At 38.8% G+C, this 21,948-nt stretch overlaps 1 protein-coding gene across 1 annotated transcript in view; it reads left to right on the top strand.

Moving 5' to 3' along the window:
* The window catches only part of Ophn1 (oligophrenin 1), a 309,606-nt gene extending 288,734 nt beyond the window's left edge, over window positions 1-20,872 (top strand). The window contains exons 20-24 of the mRNA XM_028770048.1: window positions 1,921-2,068; window positions 6,629-6,952; window positions 18,789-18,954; window positions 19,985-20,035; window positions 20,857-20,872. Coding sequence (XP_028625881.1) covers window positions 1,921-2,068; window positions 6,629-6,952; window positions 18,789-18,954; window positions 19,985-20,035; window positions 20,857-20,872 — 705 coding nt within the window. The remainder of the gene's footprint in view (window positions 1-1,920; window positions 2,069-6,628; window positions 6,953-18,788; window positions 18,955-19,984; window positions 20,036-20,856) is intronic.
* Window positions 20,873-21,948: the final 1,076 nt, after the last annotated feature.

Genomic DNA, 21,948 nt, shown 5'->3' on the forward strand with positions numbered 1-21,948 from the left:
TTCTTTTCTTTTCTTTTCTTTTCTTTTCTTTTCTTTTCTTTTCTTTTATTACTTCTTGTGTCAGACTAAAAGAAACTAAGGTCCAATTACCATATCTTAGAATGAGGTAGTTGAAATGGTGTTTTCTGGAGGTGGGGGCACTTAGCCTTGTGTGTCTTATTTATAGTGTACTTGATTTCTGAGACACCAGGTCAAGGTACTCTCATGGGTGTCTGAGACAGTGGTGAACATAGTAGACTTGCTTTTACAAAGTTTAAAATCTAGTGTAGTCATAATGGAAGTTGGTGTGGCGGTTTCTTTTAAGAAAAGAAAGGACCTGTCTTGGTTACAGTTACTATTGTTGTAACGAAACACCATGACCAAAAGCAAAATGGGAAGGGAAGGGCTTATTTGTCTTACACTTCTATATCACAGTTCAATATCAGTGGGAACCAGGACAGCAACTCACACGGCGGGGCAACCCAGACACAGGAACTGATGCAGAGGCTATGGAGGGGTGCCGATTACTGGCTTGCTCCACACAGTATATTCAAGTTTCTTTTCTTTTTTTTTTCACTATACATCAAAATCACAGCTCCCCTCCCTCCTCTCTTCCCAGTTCCACCCTTACAAATCCCTTTCCCCATTGCCCCCATGTTCTCTCCTCAGAGAAAGAGTGCCTTCTTGGGGTATCACCTCATTTTAGGAATTCTAGTCTCGGCAGGTCTAGGCATATCGTTTCCCACTGAGGGCATCCAGGCAGTCCAAGGACGGGGGAAGGAGGTCCAGTGTCAGGAAACAGAGACTGAGATAGCACCCATTCTTCTTCTCAGGGGAACTACATGACTATCAAGCTGCACATTTGCCACATATATGTAGGGAGTCTAGGTTGTTTTCTTATAGAACCCAGGACCACCAGCCCAGGGATTATATCACCCACAATGTAGTAGTCAGTGCAAAAGTTATGGTATAATACGGTATAATAAGGGATATTTGTAGCTATTATAGTACTGGGGCAGAAGCTTGCAAACATACTATCTAGCTAGCTGTTGAGAACCAAATATACAACCTAGAATTCCGTGGCTCAACATTCATCCACTTACTACTGTTTTATTTTCTTTTTCTTTCAACCTTGTAATGTGTGTTGCCTGTGAATTACATACAATGTTCCTATTAACTTCCCCACTTTTACGTAGCCATTCCACCTATTAACAATTCTGATCACACATGCTCTTGCGCTGCTCCAGCTCCTCTTCTGAATAAGATCTAAGGCACTTGGAATTTTCAATTTTATTTTACTTCTATTTTAAAAATAAGTAACATGCCATAGTATGAAATCTTCTGTAGGAGAACAAAATAGTATGAGATAAAACCAACATTCTTCTCTTCCTTCATCAGCTTCAAGACAAACAATTGACCTAGATCCTTAAATGTCCTTTCAGAAATATTGAGTATGTATGTATGTATGTATTATGTATGTATGTATGCATGTATGTGTATATGCACACACATGAGTGTGTTTAATAGCCCTTTACCCTCACATCTACCCATACAAAGCAGCTTGACAACCATTTTCACTTAATTCTTATCACATCATGTTGGGTAATTGCTGTTATCCTCATATTCCAATTGAGAGAGGATGCTTAGGCTCAAAGGTAGATGTCTTAACCTGAAGTTTTGCTGAGTGCAAGTATAAAATCCAGGAATGCTTGTTGCCTCTTCTTTGCACACTTCTCCACACTAAGGGGCTATGCACTCTTGCTATGCACTCTTCATGATGGGAGACATCTAGTACTTGCTGGTAGTTAGAGGGAGTAAGAAAATTTCCTCTTTCCTATTATCCATTTTAGTATTCACATGGTTGACCAGATACACTGCTGGAATGCATCCATGAGTCCTTTGGCTAATTGTCTCTTGGATATCTTCGTTCTTTCTCTACAGATTTATTTAGGTCCACCCGAAGATAGCCAAGTACCTCCAGTGCCTCCACCTCGCGTGACAGCAAGAAGACATAAACCAATCACAATCTCAAAGCGCTTGCTGAGAGAAAAGACAGTGTTCTATACTTCTTCCCTGGATGAAACTGAAGGTCAGTGGTTAGCTTCTGCATTACGATTACATGCAAAGAAAATATTGAAGGAGAAAGATGAAAGTGTGACTATTTGCTCCATACAATGATGGACCTTCTCTACTTCTTCGGCTTGTAAATAGTCAGGAGAAACAAGGCTTATAGTTCATATTGTAAGAGGAAATTAGATTATTGGCAGTTGACAGGGCAGGGGTGAGTCTTTAATAGAAGCTACATGATCCCTATAAGGCTAGCAGTAAAACTAAGTTATTCTTGGGTTACTCTAGTACATTGAAATACATGAGGAAGGCTCTTGCTAATGTTCTGGGAATGTATTTCAAGTGGATTGGATAACTGCTATGTTCCAAGTAATATTAATATTCTAGAGGCCAAATGAAATTATGCCACATGCCCCTGCCTCTATGGAGCTTATAGGATAGAGAAAGGTATAGCTATGCAAAAACAAACAAACACCACCATCCAATGGAATGATTATTAGTGAAGAGCCTTAGTTCCCTGCCACTCAGACTACTTTTATTAAGGTTACCCATAATTTCCACATGACCAAGCCAAATACTCCACTATTCTTCTGAGCTAGTGAGCCACATGTGACAGTCAACACCTGTCTCTCCTGTGGAGCACTAAACTTGGCTCTTAGGTCACCAAGTTTGTTCCTCCTCCTTCCATTGCAGCCTCCTTTTCTAGTTTTGATTCTTGTTCTACTTTTGATATATTTGAACACCACGAAGGTCTTAACCCTCTTCTCTATGCTTTTTTTTTATACACAATCTTTCTAAATCTCCTATGTGTAAATATGATGTAATTGCTACAGGTGACTCCCAAATTTTTCAATACAGGATTCATTCTCCTATTTATTGTCATCTCCAAGTCTCCATTGAAATGTTCTCTATAGATTGACTCATTGAGATGAATTGAGCATAGGTTGTATTATATTGTAGTGTGGTGGCTGGACTCTAGGACTTTGCACAATGAATGACAAGTGATCATTCTGTCACTAAGCTGCACACCCCTTCCTCAGCCCAAAGCACAATGCTTGAGTACCTATTCTTTCTGACCCTCATTTTGTGAACACTTCTTCTACACAGCTTTTAGCTCTAGTCACCTGAATACCTTGGTCTTTTCCTTCTGGCTCTTTTCCTTTTCCTCTTACATCAGATCCATTAGTGATTCCTTCTGGCTGTGGCTGCACATCACATGTTAAATCCTTAGTTTCCCTTGGACCACACACACTGAGCCTCCACACCTCTTCCCAGCTGTCATCGCTGGCCTGCTTGACTGCCTCTAATCCATTCTCCGAAGCCGTCAGTAAATTGTGCATCCTTTCAAAAATGTGAAGCACATGACCTCATTCCCTCGGCTCCAAACTCTCAGTGACCTCTCTTCATGTTTTGAATAAAATTTGTTTTTTATGCTGTTTTCTGTGACCCCTGCTTATCCATCTGAACTTTCTCGATGTACTTTCTGTCTCCTTTGCTATTTCTCCTCTAGTTTCATGAGTCTTGCTATTCCTAATGGGTGTCAAGTTTACAAATGCTATCTCCTTGTAGAGACTTTTTCTGAGCACTCAAGTTAAAAAGTTATTCCTTCCTATCCCTTACACTGCTTTCCTTTATTCATGTCACCTGCTACTACTTGATGACATATTTAGTATCTATTTTTCTCATAAGAATATTAGATGTATTTTTATTACCCCATCTGAGGACAATGCCTACTACATATTGTACGTGTTTAGTACACGTTTATAATGTGAATGAATGGATGTATTAGGAATATGAAAAGAAAGGGATTATTTAGCATAAGGGATCACTTTCATAGAGAAGGAATAGAAAATGGAAAATGAACAGGGGCACTGAATGTTTTGCTACTCCAAATTTGATATTTTATAGAATAAATTTGCTCACAACTTTCCCAAATCAAAGTTTATACTAGTAGATACTTATTTTTAGGACTCTATCCCCTACACCAGCACAGCACTTGCTACATAGTAAGTGCCGAGTTAACAAGTATATTAAATGAATAAGCTGGAGGTCAGTAGAGCTAAGGCCTAATTTTATTTTGGTCATTAGTCTGTTAAGTAGCTTGAATCAGCCACTTGCCTTATCTGGGGCTCAATTTGTCTTGTTCTGTGGTAAGGGCTTTGTGCCAGATTTTCAGTGAGATTACAGACTACACACTGAGGTTTTAATTTTGGATTGATAAAGAATGCCAAACCCACAAACTTTGGATTTTGGATTGATAAATAATGCCAAACCCACAAAAGCCACCGTTTTCATGTCTCAGTATAGTGTATTTTGTGCAACCACCTTATTTGAAAATATTTATATTATCCTAAAAGGAAACCTTCCTATTCCTCCTCCTTGCCAGCTTCTGGCAAGTACTTTCTATTCCTAGAGACTTAACTTACTCTGAAAATGTCATATAAATGGACTCATATTCTGTATAGTCTTTTATGGCTAGCAAACAATTCGCTGTATATATACTTTCTACTGCTACATAGTATTTCACATTTTGTTTATCCATTCTTCAATGAATGAACATTTAAATTGTATTTGTGTTTTAGCTATTATGAATAACACTGCGAATGAATATTGAAATTGTTGGGTGAATGTCTCACTTCAGTCATCTTGAGTATATTGCTGACTCATGTTTACTCCAAAGTTAAACTTTTAGAGAGTGACCATGCTAATTTACAAAGCTGGGGTATAATTTTATTTTCTTACCAGCAAAGAATGGTGGCTCAAATTTCTCATATTCTAGTCAGTGCTTGTTATATAGTCTGACCTCTTCATTCTGGGCATATTAAGTTACTGTAAACCTATAATCTCATATAATCCTCATTGTTATAGTATGAGGTAGGTATCTGAGATTCATTATATAAAGAAGTCATTTGAAGCTCAGGGAAGGTAAGTGATTCGTCCAGTTGACACCACTACCAAATTAGAAGACAGTAATTTGCACTCATCCATTTCATCTCAAATCACATTTGCCTATTAAATGTAACATTGTATTTCTTAAAACATGCATATATATATATATATGCCTCAACACCATTTTTCTTGACAAGTTGCATCTTATTATTTGATCTCCAAATTTATATTTTGTTTGTAAATAATATTTTAGTAAATTATTTTCCCATGATCATATACCCTTTGATAGCCTATATCAAATCCTTGGCCATCCTAAATCTGTTTTTTTTGATACAGGGTCTTGCTATGTGACCTAGCATTTCCCCTTCCCTTTCCTTCCTTCATGGCCTCCCATAGACCTTTCTTGGCTCTCTTTCAAATTCATAGCCTCCTTTTTCACTGATTGTTATTACATGCATAAATATGAATATAAATGTGAATATATATGAACATATAAATGTATATTTGTAAACATAATCTGCTCTGTATCATGTAATATTTTCTTAGACAAACCATGATTTTTTTTTACTCCTCCAAGCTAGTGTTTGTCTGAGCAATTTTGATTCATGTATACCTTCCATCCATTCTCAGCCAGAGTTCAAGTAACTCTAAATGATCATTATAATAATTATATCTAAATGAAAAGAAAGCAGAACAGTAATTCCTTAAGACTAGTTGTCTAGTCAATGTTCAGTTTTTCAATTGTCTCATTACAAAAAGCAGGTTCCAAGTAGGGTCCTTGTGTTATGACTGGTGAATATGTCTCCTTTTACTGAAGAGAGACTATCTTTAACTACTATACTCTAATATAGCTTTATTTACATGTCTGTTTTTATTTATCTTTTGTAGCACTGGAAAAGGAACCCATAGCCTTGCACATTCTATACAAGTGATCTATCACTAGGCTGTTACCCCTGGCTATGTTTCCTATTATTAATGAAAGTGACAATTTCCATATAGTAGATATTATTAATCTGGGGAATTTATTGATTATTTCTGGAAATTGCGAATAACTTAAAGGTTTCAAAACTTAACTAAGTGTGTGGACTTATTTTTCTAGAAAAAGATTCTCTGGCTGTTATTGTGTTCTCAGAAGATATAACTATATTCAGAATCACTTAAAAGCTTATTCCAATGGTCGTAGGATATTATGGACCACAAAAGACTAAAGGAAGAATGTAAATTGGCTATCTGAGAATATCTTTACATGATGGAGAAAAAGATTAAGTTGTTAGGCCTATTAACTTGAAATTTGAGAAACCTTAAAAATTGCTTTTAAGAGACCTACTTGAGAATTAGTTCATGCATTTATTTAGAAAGAGTAAATTATGCAATTGATTGTGCATTCCGTCCTTTTTGAATTACATATCCCCTTGAATAAAGCAGGTTGGCATTACTAGAGTTTACTTAGTTGTGTTGGTGAAAGTCATATAGAAATCTTAAATTGAACTTTATTTGACTGAGACTTCTGACTATAGGAATTGGGCAAGGTGGAGACTGTCCTCGTGGGATGTACTCAGTTTGTACTCTAATAATAACAATTTTGAAATTGCGTACTGATTTTTTAAGATCAAATATATATATGCATGTATCAAAACAGAATAATTTTGAAGGCCATCATTAATCTTTCCTTTATGTACCAACTGTTTTTCAGATGGAATTCACCATCAAACTCCTAATGGTACAATCACTAGCAACCTGGATCCCCCCAAGCTACTACAGCACCTCAAACTACCCATGCAGAAAAGTGGGGACACTGATCCTGGAAGAAAGTCCCCAAGCAGACCTGTTTCTGACTGTCAGTCGGAGCCCTGCCTGGAGGCGGATGTGGGGAAGTTGGTATTTAGGTTGCAGGATGGAGGGACCAAGGCTACTCCGAAGGCCTCCAATGGACCTGTTCCAGGTTCTGGACACACAAAGATCTCCTCTTTCCATATAAGGAGACCAGCTCCCAGGCCAGTGGTTCACAATAAGGAAGGTAAATGTTTAGGAATCCTATGGGAAGCAGAACTGAACCAAAGTACTCTACAGCTTGCTAATTTTCTAGGGTTGGAGGCACCTTTCTTCCTTGTTATTCTCATCATACTTTTTTAATTTAAAAATTTTAAGTTAGTTTACAAAGTTGTTAGTAGGTTTCAGGATGAGACTCTAAAACACATTTCATTTCAGTTGATTCTCATCCCATGTCCCTCATCTCCTTGACACACCTTCCTTACAGTATCTTTTTCCCCTCAGCATTCCCCCTTTCTTTTTACTCTATTGTCTTCCCTACTCACTCCCTTAGAGCATCTTTTGTTTTTTAGTCACTGGGCATTTCCTGCCCTCTACTTCTATTTCCTGCCACCAGTGTAGATATATTTTATAGTCAGAAACTAAGATACACATATGAGAGACAATGTACTGCCACTCTCTTTCTGAGTTTGGGTTAACTGGCTTAAACTAATTTGTTTTCATTTCCATCCATTTTCCTGGCAAATTATTTCATTTTTTTGTGGGTAACTAAAATCCCTTTATGTATACATACCCCATTTTCATTATCCATTCATCTGTTGATGGACATCTGGGCCTAGCTATAAGGAATAGAGCTATAGTGAACATGGATATGCAGATATATTTGCGGCAGGATAGAGAGTCCTTTGGGTTTATGTCCAGAAGTGCTATAGCTGGGTTAAAAAGGGAGTTCTAGTTTTGGTTTTATAGATGCTTCCATGCTACTTTCCATTGTGGCTTCACCAGCTTGCTCTCCCACCAACAGTATGGAAGTGTTCCTCTTTCCACACATTGTTTTCTTGATGGTGGCCGTTCTCACTGGTTGAGATGGGATCTCAAAGTTGTTTTAAGTTAAATATCTCTGACAGAGTTGCTAAACATTTTAAAATACATTCATTGACCATTATAATTCTTCCTTCGAAGACTGTCTGCCTTAGTCACTCTTCTATTGCTGTAAAGAGACACCATGACCAAGGTAGCCCCTTATAAAAAAGAAGCATGTAATTGAGGGCTTTCTTACATTTTCAGAGGTTGGTCTGTTATCATCATGGTGGGGAGCATGGCAGTCCACAGACAGATAGGATGCTGGAGATATAGTTGAGAGTCCTACATCCTGATCCACAGGCAGGGAGGGAGACTGGGTCTGGCATGGGCTATTAAAACCTCAAAGCCCACACTCAGAGAAACAGTTCTTCCAACAAGTCTACACATCTTTCAACAAGTTCACACCTGGTAATCTGTGTAATTCTTTCAAACAGTTCTACTCCCTGGTGCATTCAAATATATGAACCTATGCATTCTACTCCCAAGCATTCAAATATATGAGCCTATGGGGGGCTACTTTTATTAAAACTGCCATAGTATCTGTCCAAATTGTTGGCCCATATTTGGAGTAATAACTGTTTCATTGGGGTTTACTTTCTAAAATTTTAAAACTTGATTTTAGATATTAACTCCTTATATGTCTTTTAGCTGATAAAGACTTCCCACATTCTCTAGGCTATTTTTTCTATTGATGTGTTGTTGTTCTTGGTAGTGGTGCTGCTGGTGGTGGTAGGGGGGGTAGTGCTGCTGGTGGTGGTGTACAAATGCTCTCTAAGTTCATATGGTCCCATTTGTCAGTTCTTGGGTTATTTCCTGTTCAGAAGTTTGTTGTCTATAGATATATCCTTAAGTGTTTAGCCGTTGTTTCAGTGTTTTCAGTTTAAAATATAGGTCTCTGATCTATTCTGAGTTCATTTTTATTTAAGCTGAGAGATATAAAAACTAATTTCATTATTTTTCAGGTAGTTATCAGGTCAATAGATGAAAGGGCTGTGTCTTCTCCAGCACATGTTTTGACATCTTTGTCAGAAATTAGGAGTCCATAGCTGTGTGGGTTTCTCTCTGCTTCTTCTGTTCTCTTTTCTTGGGCTGTATGTCTGTTTTGTCCTAGTAGCTGATTTGAGGTCAAGAAATGTGATGACTCTCTAGCTGTGCTCCTTCTGCTGACAATTGTTTTGACTATGTTCTTCTGTATTTTCTACATATTTTAAGCTTGTTTTTTTTCTGTCTCTATGAATAGTGGATCTCAACATGTAGCTAGTTATAACCTTTTTCATTATAGCCTCCTGCCTCAGCCTCCTGACTGCTGGGATTACAGGCACGTACCACTGCACCTGATCAGAGATATACTCCTGGTTATTAGCACAGTGATAGAGCACATATTAAGAAAAATGCAGTGTGGAGTGAGGAGCTGGGAAACAGGAGGGTAGAGAAATGACAGGGATGGAAGTTGGTGTGCGTATTGTGCATGAGGCCTTTCACACTTACTGGAATAGCATCAAAGATTTCCTTCTAGAGAGGAGAGAGAGAGAGAGACAGAGGGATGGGGAGCAAGGGAGATACTTTATAGTATACATGAAGGCAGAGGGTCAGTGGGGGGGGGGAATAAGCCTGTCCAGATAAAGCAGAGGAAAGACATTCTGTTGTTGGTGGTAGGGAACAGCCTTAGTACATGCTGACAGCACTGTCTTTGAGCAGTTTAGTAAATGCTGTTTTGTGTGGAGGCCAGCAGGATTTCCACAAAGCAATCAACACTTTCTAATTCTCTGCTTTGGGCCTCCAATGTATGCCTCCTTTGCATGCTCACGTTATTTTCCATGTCTGTATCTTAGGTTTTATATCTTTAAAATGGGGAAAAGGATCACCTACAAAGAATTTTTAGGATTAAAAGGAATAGCAAACAAAATACCTGGCTCATAATCAGAAGATGAGATATGTTACTAATTCTCTCCCTCTGTCCTGTCTTCCCTCCCTACAATTTGCCTCTTGTAGGGAGCAGCCAGGAAAGGCCAGACATCTATGGAGACATCTGCTTCAGTTTAGAAGTCATATATTGATCAACACATTAACCAAGTAGAAAGTTGGGTAACTGCGCTTCTACCCCCATGGTTAACTTGGCCCTGCCCAGTGTCAAGCCAGATCTTGTCAGCTCAGCACACACAGTAACTTTTAGCCCTCCACTTCAGTTCTGCCTCCAACATCCTTGGATATAGAACCCAATCCTAGTGCCATCCCTTTTGTTGCTTCCCTCACAGTCCTGTCCTTTGGGCTGCTGGCAGCAACTGCTAGGATCTAATGGCATCAGTTACTATAAGAAATGATTTGACTTGTCCAGAATCATCCAGGCTTTCTCAGTCTGAGCTGTAGCATTGCCAGACTTTTTTTCCCTCTTAAATCAGTTAGCAACAAGCTGATGTGGTACAGTTTTCCTCAAAGCCTCTGGCCTCCAGCCTTGGCGAAACTGGGATGGGTTGGGTCATGATAGAGCCTAGCCAAATCTCTAGTAGAGTTGCCTCTTTAAAATTTCCCCACCTATCATTTCACCTCTGCTTCCCTCTCTCCCACCCTACTTTTACTGCTTTTCGTGGTAAATTCCTGGACACCAGAAGGGTTATCAGTTAATCAGTTGCTGCAAATAGTTCATTAGCTATAGCTGATGATTAACCCCATGTGCTAACAAGTAACCTGAACGACAGGCTTGGGTAGAAAGTTGTCTCTTCTGCTTGCACCTTCTACATCAGTTGTTATTTTTTTTCACCTTTGTCATTGAAGAAGCTTCATTGCTTCAGTTATTCTAAATGTGTCACTGTCCTGCCCTCTCCTCATATTTAGCCCTTTCACTGGTCTAGCATGTGAATGGACTTTGTCATTCCTCACATCTTTTCCCCAATGCAATTAGAAATATCAGAAGCATATGGTAAACGGCTTACTTCCATGATGATCAACAACTTAGTGATACCCACTATTGTTTGCTGATAGAATTTTATTCAGAACCATTTTCTATTCCAGACATGGACCAGTATACTTTCTCTTTTTCATTGTGTATTCTTATTGTTGATAAGCCTGTGGGGTAGATTTTACCCTACCCACTTCAAAGATAGAAAGGGTGGCTCAGACATGAAACTTGCCCAAAGTGCGTTGGGTTATAAGATGCAGAGATGTTGCTGGGAACGAGGCTTCTTGGATCTTTGTGATGTTTTTTAGTGCATTCGATTTTAAAGATATATCTTTATTTTATGTATATGAATATTTTCCTGCATGTATGTTTGTATTATGAGTGTACCTTGTGCTCATGGAAGCCAGAAGCCTGTGTCAGGTCCCCTGGAACTGAAGTTATAGATGGACATGAGCCACGAAGTGAGTACTAGAATCCAAATCTGATTCCTTCACAAGAGCAGCAAGTTTTTGTTTTTGTTTTTGCTCTTTTAAATCATGGAACCATTTCTCCAAACCCACAGTACAGTGTTGCTGCTGCTGTTGTTCCTGTTTCCCCTGTGGTAGCCACCTTCTTTTCTGTCAGGCCCTTACTTGTATGCAAAATGAGCATGTCTTCTTTTGAGCATTTGATGTTGTCTTTTAAATTAATTTTCTAGGTTAGCATATAAAATAATAAATGGATCATCATGGTGTCTCCTTGTACATGTGCTATACTTTATTGCCACCCACCCCTATCCTTTCTTGTCCTTCCCTATGCCTCCTCCAACTGGTTACCCTTCTTCCCCCAGTTAGCTCTCCCTTCTATTTTCCTATTACATTTATTTCATTACTTTATTTCCCACTTCGTTTAAGATCTCTTCCTCCACTCTCCCAACTTTCTCCCTCTGTGGCCCACTACATAAACTCCCTCCTGCACACACATAAGGTGAAATCTAAGTTCTGTATATAAGAGAAACATGTAGTCTTTCCTCAATACAACTTTCTCCTATTGGTTCTGGTTTTACACAATGCAAATGTGTGGTTTCCACAAAAAAGATACAGGACTGTTTGGGAGAATGAGGAGGAAAGACAGTTATATGTCTCTTGCTTATGTACATTTGCATGTTCATTCAGACATCACACTAAGCAAAGGGAAAGACCCAAGATGAAAAGCCATGATCCTGCCTTCCCAATGTTCATGGTAAGAATGGTTCACAGGCTATCTGTTCCATTGATGTTCCTGACAGGTGATGAGAATATTCCAGTAAGAGCACAGGAATAAGAACCCTTCATTCTGCCTGAAGTATTGAGATTAAAGTGTGTATCATGCCACATATAGGAGCCCCATGGCATATGGGATTCCCTGCTTAGTTTCTTTCCTCTATCTGGTGATATGCTCTGGGCTTGTGGAAAGGATGCTTGCAAGACCTTTTTCAGTCACACAGCCATCAATTCTTCACTGGGGTGACTAATGCTATAAGTGGCATTTGTATCTACTCTAAAAGTATTAGGAACAGACTTGCTTCTACAGTAATGGGCGTTGCTGGCCATTATCCACATTTTCTTGTTTGGACTTATTATGCTTTAGTAATCTACTGTTTGGTTTTCATTCTGCCTTTCCTGGAGTCTAACTTCAAATTGTTCCATAAGGATAATTAATGGCTAAGGGGAAAAGGAGGTTCTATGATGGGCATGGAGGAGTGTCATAGCAAGAGATCATTTGATAAGACTTTGGGGAACTCTAAGAAGATAGAATCTTCTCCCTGCTCTGAACCCTAAGGTTGGGTATAGGTGAATATAAGGAAAGGTACAAGAAATTTGCAAAAAGTCAAAAACGGATGACTATTACATCTCTATGGATCTACACATGCTAAGATTACATGCTATCATCATATGACAGAGGATGGGAAAGAACAAAATGATTTGGAGAGATCAGTCGTTTGCTGTGAATCCCATGTTTTGAAGCAAGAGCCATAACCAATGAAAGAATAGCTATTTAGTTGAATAGCACAGGCTAGAGAACATTTGTAATTAAAACCCCATTGCCTCCCTTGATGTGTGTCTTAAATTTGACTCTGTCTCTCCAAGGTGTGGGATTTTAGGTAAATCATAACCTCTCTGAACCTCTCATTTGTATAAGAGGATCATAATTGTGCCCATTGGATTGCTATAACAAGGAAGCATAACAAGTATATACCTGTCCCATTCCAACTACCCTGTAAATGGAAGTAGTTGTTTGGCTTTGATAGCAGGCTATTGTAATTAGGTCAGGTTTACCTTTTATTCTCCCATTATATTGTAATGTGAGATAGCACCTCCATTATGGGAAAGGGGTGTGTGTGTGTGTGTGTGTGTGTGTGTGTGTGTGAACGAGAGAGAGAAAGAGAGAGAGAGAGAGAGAGAGAGAGAGAGAGAGAGAGAGAGATATGGAGGGGTATGTATGGTCTATAAAGCACTATATAGTAGTGGCTTCTATAGTAGTGGCTCCAGTGGCAGTATACAAGACAGAGGACATCTGCTTTTCTGTATTCTAGGGCCTTGGAGAAACCTCAAACCTAAAATACGAACAGAAGAAAAGAGCTCAGAACTATGTTATTTTTTATTTTTTTAAAAAATTTTTGTTCTTAGCCCGACTATACACATGATAAACATCCAGAAAGAAAAAGCATTATGGAGGAAAGGGGGGAAAAGAGATATTTTTAGCTCTTCTTTAGTCTTCAAGTGTAGCTTGGTCCGTGGATCTGACAGTCTTCTTCCAGTGTGTTCTTCTGTACCTCACTTCTGTGAGCCCCACACTTGGCCCTCTAATGTGACTGCCAAGTCACAGTGCTCTCACTTACTTCCCATGTCTATGACTTCTCATCCCAGTTTGGGTTTAAAACCCCAGGGAGACAGTATCATTCTTTGAGAGACACAAATGCCCTGATAGCACTCCCCGTATGTTGAATACTTCCTTTAGGTTTCTGAATACTTTTGAAGCTTGGGAGTATTATGCTTTTTGTGTCACACAAAGCTTAGTTGGAAGCCTAAAAAGGGAAAGCTTTCTTTGCTGTTCTAAAAGTCCGGACTGCATTTTTCTTTACTCAATAAATATTTGTTGAATATCTGCCGGTTACACACAGAGCAATTTACTTGGGTCTCTGGGGAATACACAGATGATTCCCACCTGGATCTTGCTCTCAAGTTGCTCCCATTTCTAATAGAGGAGAAAAAGTCATGAAAACAAAGAGCCAAAGTACAAGACAACCAGTGCCTTAAGAGCTACAGAAAGAAACTTGGAGAATCTTAAGCTTCCTAAGAGACATGGCACGTAAATGGATGCAAATTTGGGCATGTGGGAATAGGATAAATAGCATCTCAGGAAGATGATTAATGACAAGACATGCACAGAGAACAATAAATAATAATGTTTGTCTGGACTGTAGCATATGTGAAGAAGAATGGTAGAAAGCTAGATCAAAAAGGACTGCTAAAAGGGAAGAGGGTACTGAATGCCAACTTAAGCATTTGGGGCACTTTCTGCAGGCAACAGGAAGCCAGGAAATTGAAATCCACTTCTTGAGAGGTAAAAAGAAGGTGGAATAAAGGAAGGAGGGCGAGACAGATAAGGAAATCGAGGCTTCTATGGTATTCCCCAAGCAACATACAAAAGTCAACAGAAAGTTTACAGACTGATACCATCTGCTGATTCATCTGGAAAATAGTCCAGTCCTCATATTGTACTGATAGAGAAATAAATGAACTGCTGACTTACACAAGCTAGTTTTAGTATTAAGATGAGGATTCAGGTTTCTCGACTCCTAGTTATATGACTTCTTCCATGCCTTGCCAGTTTGACATTGTGGCTTAACTGTGACTGAGACAAATTAGAGGCAAGAAAGAACAACACCGGGGTCTTTCAGCCAAGAAAACTCTTTGCTGCTACTTCAAAGAATGACTTGAAATGAATCATCAAGTTGGAGTTGCATATAAAGGGCCTAATCAGACAAACAGTTAATGACACTTACTTTGCAGGCCCTAGTTAGATGTCCATTTTGATGTGGCTTTAAAGGTAACGAATGAAGCTCCTGTTTTGAGTATGGTATCTGCTGTAGTTTTCAAGAGAAATGAACCCTAGCTTCAGGTAGAAGTATTTTCTGGTTCTGAAAGTAAAACATCCTTCCTATCAAACTCCTCACTCCAGTAACTAGTAGAAATGGGATATCACTGTCATCTTCGGTCATCTGTGACCTGCAGTGAAGAAGCAGTGTTGTGTGGCTTACAATTTTGCAGATCACAATTCCCATCATTGTATTACTTGGGAGCTTTGGAATACTCATGTCCAAGTTCTACCCCAGTCAAACTGGGAACTCTGAGGATGGGATCCAGGTACTGGACATCTAAAGGTCTTTACGTGTTCTATTGCATAGCCATGGTTGAAAGTTACTGCAGCACTGGTAACTAGAAAGTGGATCTGTTAGTGATAAACTTTGAGATTCCTTTTTCCTTTAGGAATATCTTTCTCAACAGTAGAAAGGGAATAACATTTATGCAAAATTACGGCCAATCTTAACTATGAAAGTTGCGTGTAAAAAAGCACTAAATATATTGTTACAATACTTGGAACAGAACTGGTGTTTAATAATAAAAGTAGCCAGAACTGAAACTGTGCAAGACCTTGGGATTAAATCCTGCACTGTAAAATCAGCCAATAACGATAAATAGTAACTATAAATTTACTTACTTTTTTTCCTTACTGTTATTTGCAATTTTACATTGCTATTACTAATGACATAACAGATACCAGAGAAAGTAGTAGTAGATATGGACACAGAAGATAAGAATTCGATCATTATTCTATCACAATCTAAACATGAAGGGAACGGATAAAGTGGATTTACCTTTCTGAGCCTCGGTTTCCTTCTCTGTAAAATAGAAATGTCATGAAGTCCTATTCTTTACTTCTCAGCTTACTGTGGAGATCATATAGGAGAATGTTTCAAACAATACTGTTTGGAAATTTGTTTTTCCTAACAATTTGTTAGGAAAAATGATTATCATTACTTTTATTTTTAATTTTTTGTTTGCTAATGCAAACAAAAATGCATTTTTGTTTGAAAATGATCCTGATGCTCAGGGAATAGCATGTCCAGTAATGTAAGACAGAACCTAGATGGGGAGATAGAAGTTCTGTCTACATCCAGAAATAGTGTTTTCCTCATTCTTCCACTAATATACTGCTTATACTCTACTATCAGAATCACTTCCTCTATCTTTTTCCCTAAAATTCCTCAGCAAATGATTCTTTTTAATATGAAGTGCAGATTTGATCTGTCTCTCATAAAACAAACTTATAATATTTTTATTATTTTTTTGGAGAATTTCTCACTGACATACAATATTTTTAATCATATTTACCCTCCTTCTCCCTGTAACTTCTTTTGGATTCCTCTCTCCTCTCACCCCTTCCAAATTTGATTCCTCTCTTTTGTTTTTGTAAAAACTACTGAGTTTGACTTGTGTTTCTGTCATACTAATGAGTTTGGGGGCCATCCACTAGAATATGTTTGCCACACCAGGAGTCACACTGTAAAGAAAACTGATTCTCCCTTCCCTGGTAGCCATTGTTTGTCAATATCTCCTCAGCTGGGTGTGGGCTTCCATGCCCCTCCTCTCTCTATCCTGGAACTGTTGGCTGACTTCATCTTATGCAGGTTGTTTGCATACAACCATAGCTGCTGTGGGCTCATGAGTGCAATAGTCTTTCAGTGTCCAGAAGAGACTGTGTTGCTGTTATAATTTGTCCTTTATTTCTTCTGCAATAGTCTCTGTACCTTGGAACGAGGAAATATTGAAACCACAGGTGTCTATTCTCTATACTTTGATTAGTTTTGAGTTTCTGTGTAAACTGTTGTCTATTGAGCAAATAAACTCCTCCAATGATATCTGAGAACTACATTAATCATATGTATAGAGAAACAGACCAGAGGGCAGTTTAATTCTATGTCTATTTACCAAAGTGATAGAAGTAGACTCATCCTTTGGCCCAGTGAACTTCCCAACCATGAATTTAAGGATATACTTAAAGTAGCAGCCATGTGCTTCCTCTCTTGGTGACCCTAATCCAATTAGGAAGTAGTTGGTTACCCTGTAATATTCATGCCATTATTGCATCTATGAGCCTATCTTTCCAGGTCAGTTGTTATTTTTGCTTATAGGATTTATATCTAGGTAATGACTGCTGATAAGTGCCAGCCCCAGCACCCTACATAGAACCTTCTGGTATCATGAAAGCTAGCCATCAGGGTGGAGGCTTCCTGATCATGCTAACTTGATTTCTCCATGTTCTGTGCCCAAAGTGTGTGTGGTATATCCCTTCAGCAATAGTCTTGCCATCAAATTTTAATGGAAAGCCAAGAGTAGCAATAGACTGTGTTGTTCTGAGAGGAGATATCTCACAGTGAGCCTTTTGTTTGGTAACCTATGGCTTCTGGGAGAAATTATATTCCCTGTGTATGGTAACTACAATTAAATTATTTTATGTATATTGGAAACTTTTAAAATAATAAATCAAGATATCATGACACTAAGCAAATATCAAGATCTACTAATGCACTTGCTTGTTACACATGTGGCTATTTTAATTTTGCCTTTGTTGGGACATTAGTAATTTTTGTGGATTTTTGTTTATTTCTTTTTTAATAGTTTATTTTTGTATTCACTTTGTATCCTGATTGCATCCTTCTTCCCTCTTCTATTTTCAGTCTTGCCTTTATACATTCCTCCCCCCATTACCCCCTACCCTTCTTGTCAGAGAAGGGAAAGCATGCCTTGGGTACCACTGTTGAGACAGAGTCTTACTCTGCAGCTTAGGTTGTCCTGGAACTCACTATATAGACCAAACTGATGTTAATCCTTTTGCTTCAGGCTCCCCTGTGTTGGGATTACAGATGTGAACTGCAATGCCCAGATTTATTGATTCATTTTTAAGTTATATTATTACACACACACACACACACACACACACACACACACTTGTCTTGACCTTGTCCAAATTCTTGTCAGTTTGTATGTAATACATATTGATTAATTGCTTATAAGAATAAATTGTTTGTTTAGTCTTTGTGGTTAGGGTCTGACATTTTGCTATTAAGGTATGTGTTTTGTGGCAGTTGATTTTCCTTATTTTTTATCTTGAATGAATTCCTTTGCACTTTTTTTTTTATCAAAGTGAATTACTGGATAAACAAGTATGAATCACTGCCTATGCACAATTTTATATTTCATCCAGATTGTTCCAGAATGCTTGATGGGTATCTAGATAGAATAGGCCAATTTATAGTGCCACCAGCCGTGTGTGAATACATTTGCTTTGCCATAATCCTGCCAGGACCATTTCATAAAATGTATGTTCCAGTTAATCTGCAAGCCAGAAAAGTGGAGGTAAAAAGGTGATTTAGGACATTATTTTAATACTGAAGTGTACCTGGCACTTTTTGAGATTTTGTTTTTTAATTTTATGTGCACCTGTATGTAGATGTGCACATGAGTGTAGTTGCCCCACAGCATTCAGAAGAGAACATTGAATCACCTGGATCTGGAGTTTTAGATGACTGTGAGTCTCCTGACATGTGTTCTGGGGACCTAACTTGGGTCTTTAGCAAGAGCAGTAAGTAAGTACTTTCAACTGCTAAGCCATTTCTCCAGTCTCAGGATCCCAATTTTAGTGGTGATGAATTTATCGAATTCAAGTTTCTCATCAATCACTACAGTGTAGCTGGCACTGTAGTAGACACATTGGTTCCTAACTTAATCCCTTTAATTTCTGTAAACTGGTATGTCACTACTCTGAATTATAAAGTGAAGCAAATATAGAATTATGAAATTCATAACAAACATGAAGTTGTTTAGCCCGGGTTTAAATGTAAGCTTCCTAAAGGACAGCAGCCAGAAACATTTTAAAACAAAAAGAAAGAGGTGTTGTTAGCCAAGAAGAAATGGGCCCAAGAGAAGATGGTCCTGACAACCCCAGTTGAGGTGCCTAATAATGCTTGGTGTTCTATTTGGTTGACTATTTATCTCCTGGATGTTGTTTTCTCTTTTAGGAGATGCTGACTGTTTCAGCAAAGTCCGTCCCCCAGGAGAAAAGCAAACAATCATCCGTCCTCCAGTGAGGCCCCCAGACCCTCCTTGCCGGTCCAGCATTTCACAAAAGCAAGAGCCAAAGCCAGAAACAGTCTCTGGCAATGCAGAGGAAATCCCATCATCCGTGTAAGTAATGTGCTTCCTCAACTTGACCTAAGGCCGGTGCTGACCACTAGATGGTGCCTTCGGGATCACCATCTGTGGTTGCTGAGTGTATACAGCACATGACTCTGAAGTATCATTTACTTCATAATGTAGGGGACTATCCAGTGTCATCCCTGTCTAGAGTATTCCACTCAACACCCAGAGTTGAGCTATTTCACTAAAGAGAAAGACCTTTGAAATTTTTTTATATAAAGACCCATTTTTTCTTAGCTGCCCTGATGTCAGTAGAGTAGAAAAATTACCTTTAGATTCTTTTGCTCTATAAATCTTTGGCTTATTTTGTGTTATTGCTACTGGTTTTCAAGTAATTTAATGAACGCTTTTTTCCCATTGTAGTTGTGCTTGGGGCTTTTTTTCTTTCTTTCTCGCAAGGAAAAGGTACGTTTAAAAAAATCTTCCAAAATGACTCAGGGCCTCTAAAGATTCCCTCACAGGACAGGAGCTGAGCTGATATCCAGGCCTTTCTGGTGCTTGGCAGTAAATTGGGGAGCCAAGGAAGAAGCAGACCTAAGGGACCTGCTTTGCTTAGCCATAGCCAGCCTGGTTGGCCTCTCCTCAGCCAGTGACCTGGACCCTTCTTAGCATTTCAACTCCTGATCCCCCTTTTTCTTGTGTCTCTTGTTTTCCATAATTGTAAAACTGGGGAAAGAACAAAGCCTTTAGAACTTCAGCTAAATCCTCAAAGCATATTTACAAAGTTCCCTAAACCACATTTTGAAACCAAAGATTATTTTTTTTTAATTTTCCAAGACTGGTCTGAGTGAATTACAGACATTGACCATTTGGATCAATAAGAAGTAAAGGGTCTTATTTGTTGCCTTGGAGTGCCTGTTGGTTCTGAGCCATTTCTCATTCTGATATTTGAGTTTCTCAAATAGGGCCTAGTATTGGTGACCCATGTGTTTCAGGGTGTTATGACCTTTCCATTGACCCTTGGTTCTCATTTGTATTTCACTGCAACTCATCAGTCTTGGTTGGCTTTTATTTGTAGGGTGGCATCCAGGACCAGATTCTTTGAAACAGCTTCCCGGAAAACTGGAAGGTAAAAGAAACAGGAGACAGAAGCGAAAGAAAATGTATTTTTGAATAAATGCCTCAAGAGCATCCCATCAGGGCTCTTCCATCTCCTTCCTGTTTCTCTATGGTTCTTGTTCTCTCTCCCCTCTCTTTCCCTCTTCCTCTACCCTCCTTCAATTATTATAGACCAGCTTCTGCTTCTAATCTGTGTTCTGCCATTTACTCTTACTTGTTCTTACTTGTATCTCTAACATTCTCAGTTTCTTTCTGTATTTTCTTCATGTCTTCTATCTATTGTATCTTTTCTTAATTATTTTCCATTGCTTTTCTTCTGTTTCTTTTTCACAGACATACACATGTACATATAACCACTGTTGTATGTACTCGTATCCTATCCTGGTTAGGGTTCCTATTACTGTGATGAAACACCATGAACAAAAGCAAATTGTGGAGGAAAGGGTTTAGTTGGTTTGCACTTCCACATCACTGTTTGTCATCAAAGGAAGTTAGGACAGGAACCTGGAGTTAGGAACTGATGCAGAGGCCCTGAAGGGGTGTTGTTTACTGGCTTGCTCCTCATGGCTTGCTCAGTCTGCTTTCTTATAAAACCTAGGACCACCAGCCCTGGATAGCACCACCAACAATTGGCCAAGCCTCCCCCATCAATTACTAATTGAGAAAACACTTCACAATCTTGCCTACAGCCTGACCACTTATGGAAGCATTTTCGTACTTGAGGTTCCCTAAACTAGCCAGCTCACATCACAAGCTATATTGGAAAAAAAACTTGACACCCTATGAAGGTCTTTTTGGTTTTTTGTCATTTTTGTTATTTTGCTTGTTTAGATTCTGTAATGAATAAGGTTGGCTGGCAAAGGCATATAGAATATAACATTCCTAGTATCTGTGGTCTTGGAGTCCGTGTAAATAGTTGGCTCAATCAATGATTATCACACTGAGTATTCATCTAAATGTCTTAGAAATTTAACCAAAAATATCCCAGATTCCTGGCTTCCGCTTTAGACTCGCTAAAATTGATCATTAGAGCAGGGCCATTATTCTCTCTTTTTGTTCCTCCCTCCCTGGTTTCCCCTCTCCTTCTTTTCTCTCTGTTTACCCTTCCTTCTATTCATTTTTAAAATTTCTCAAATGCTGGTACAAACTGTTCAAGCCTTGGGCATTTGGGAGCATTTGGACAAAAGCTCCTAGAGGAATGATTGCTTAGTCTTCAGGGTGTTTGCTGTGAGATTGTTCTGTGTGACTAATCAGACAGCTTTAAAATTGTGCTTCCTGGCAAAGAACAAGAACCCTTCTACGTGGTCAGTTAAAAGCAGAGAAATGCACCTTTACTATTGAAAAGTTACCAGGATAGGTTTGACATATCTTCTTACCAAAACCTTGGGAACTAATTAACTAAGATGTGATTCCATATGACAAGTTACCCTAGTGTAGCTTGGCAACCACAGGCAGCTCTGGGCTTAGCCAAATTCTATTTAGACAATAACTTAGCACTTATTCTACTGTAACAAATGAAAGTGAGGTCAAGTCACTGATTTATTTTACCAGGATGAAGAAGATAAGAGGGTTTTGGATCTAAGTCTGGAGGTCGTAGCTCAGTGTTGTTATTTTCATACCATACTTATAAGCTTGGGATCTTGGGATCCATGGAGTGGGATGGGGGGTAGAGGGGGGGGAGGAGGGAGGGAGAGACAGAGACAGACAGAGAGACAGAGAGAGACAGAGATAGAGAGATAGAGACAGATACAGAGAGAGGCAGAGACATAGAGACACAGAGACAGAGAGAGATTGTTTATGAAATTATTAATAAGGTTGCCACCTACGAACATCACTACTTCCAAGCATGCTTTATCCTTTCCCAGGATAAATCATTTGAGAACTAAGCACCAGAGAAATTGAGAGAAATAAACTAGAATGGAC

The sequence above is a fragment of the Grammomys surdaster genome, unplaced genomic scaffold, assembly GCF_004785775.1.
Source record: "Grammomys surdaster isolate TR1022 unplaced genomic scaffold, NIH_TR_1.0 197, whole genome shotgun sequence".
Classification (NCBI taxonomy): Eukaryota; Metazoa; Chordata; class Mammalia; order Rodentia; family Muridae; genus Grammomys; species Grammomys surdaster.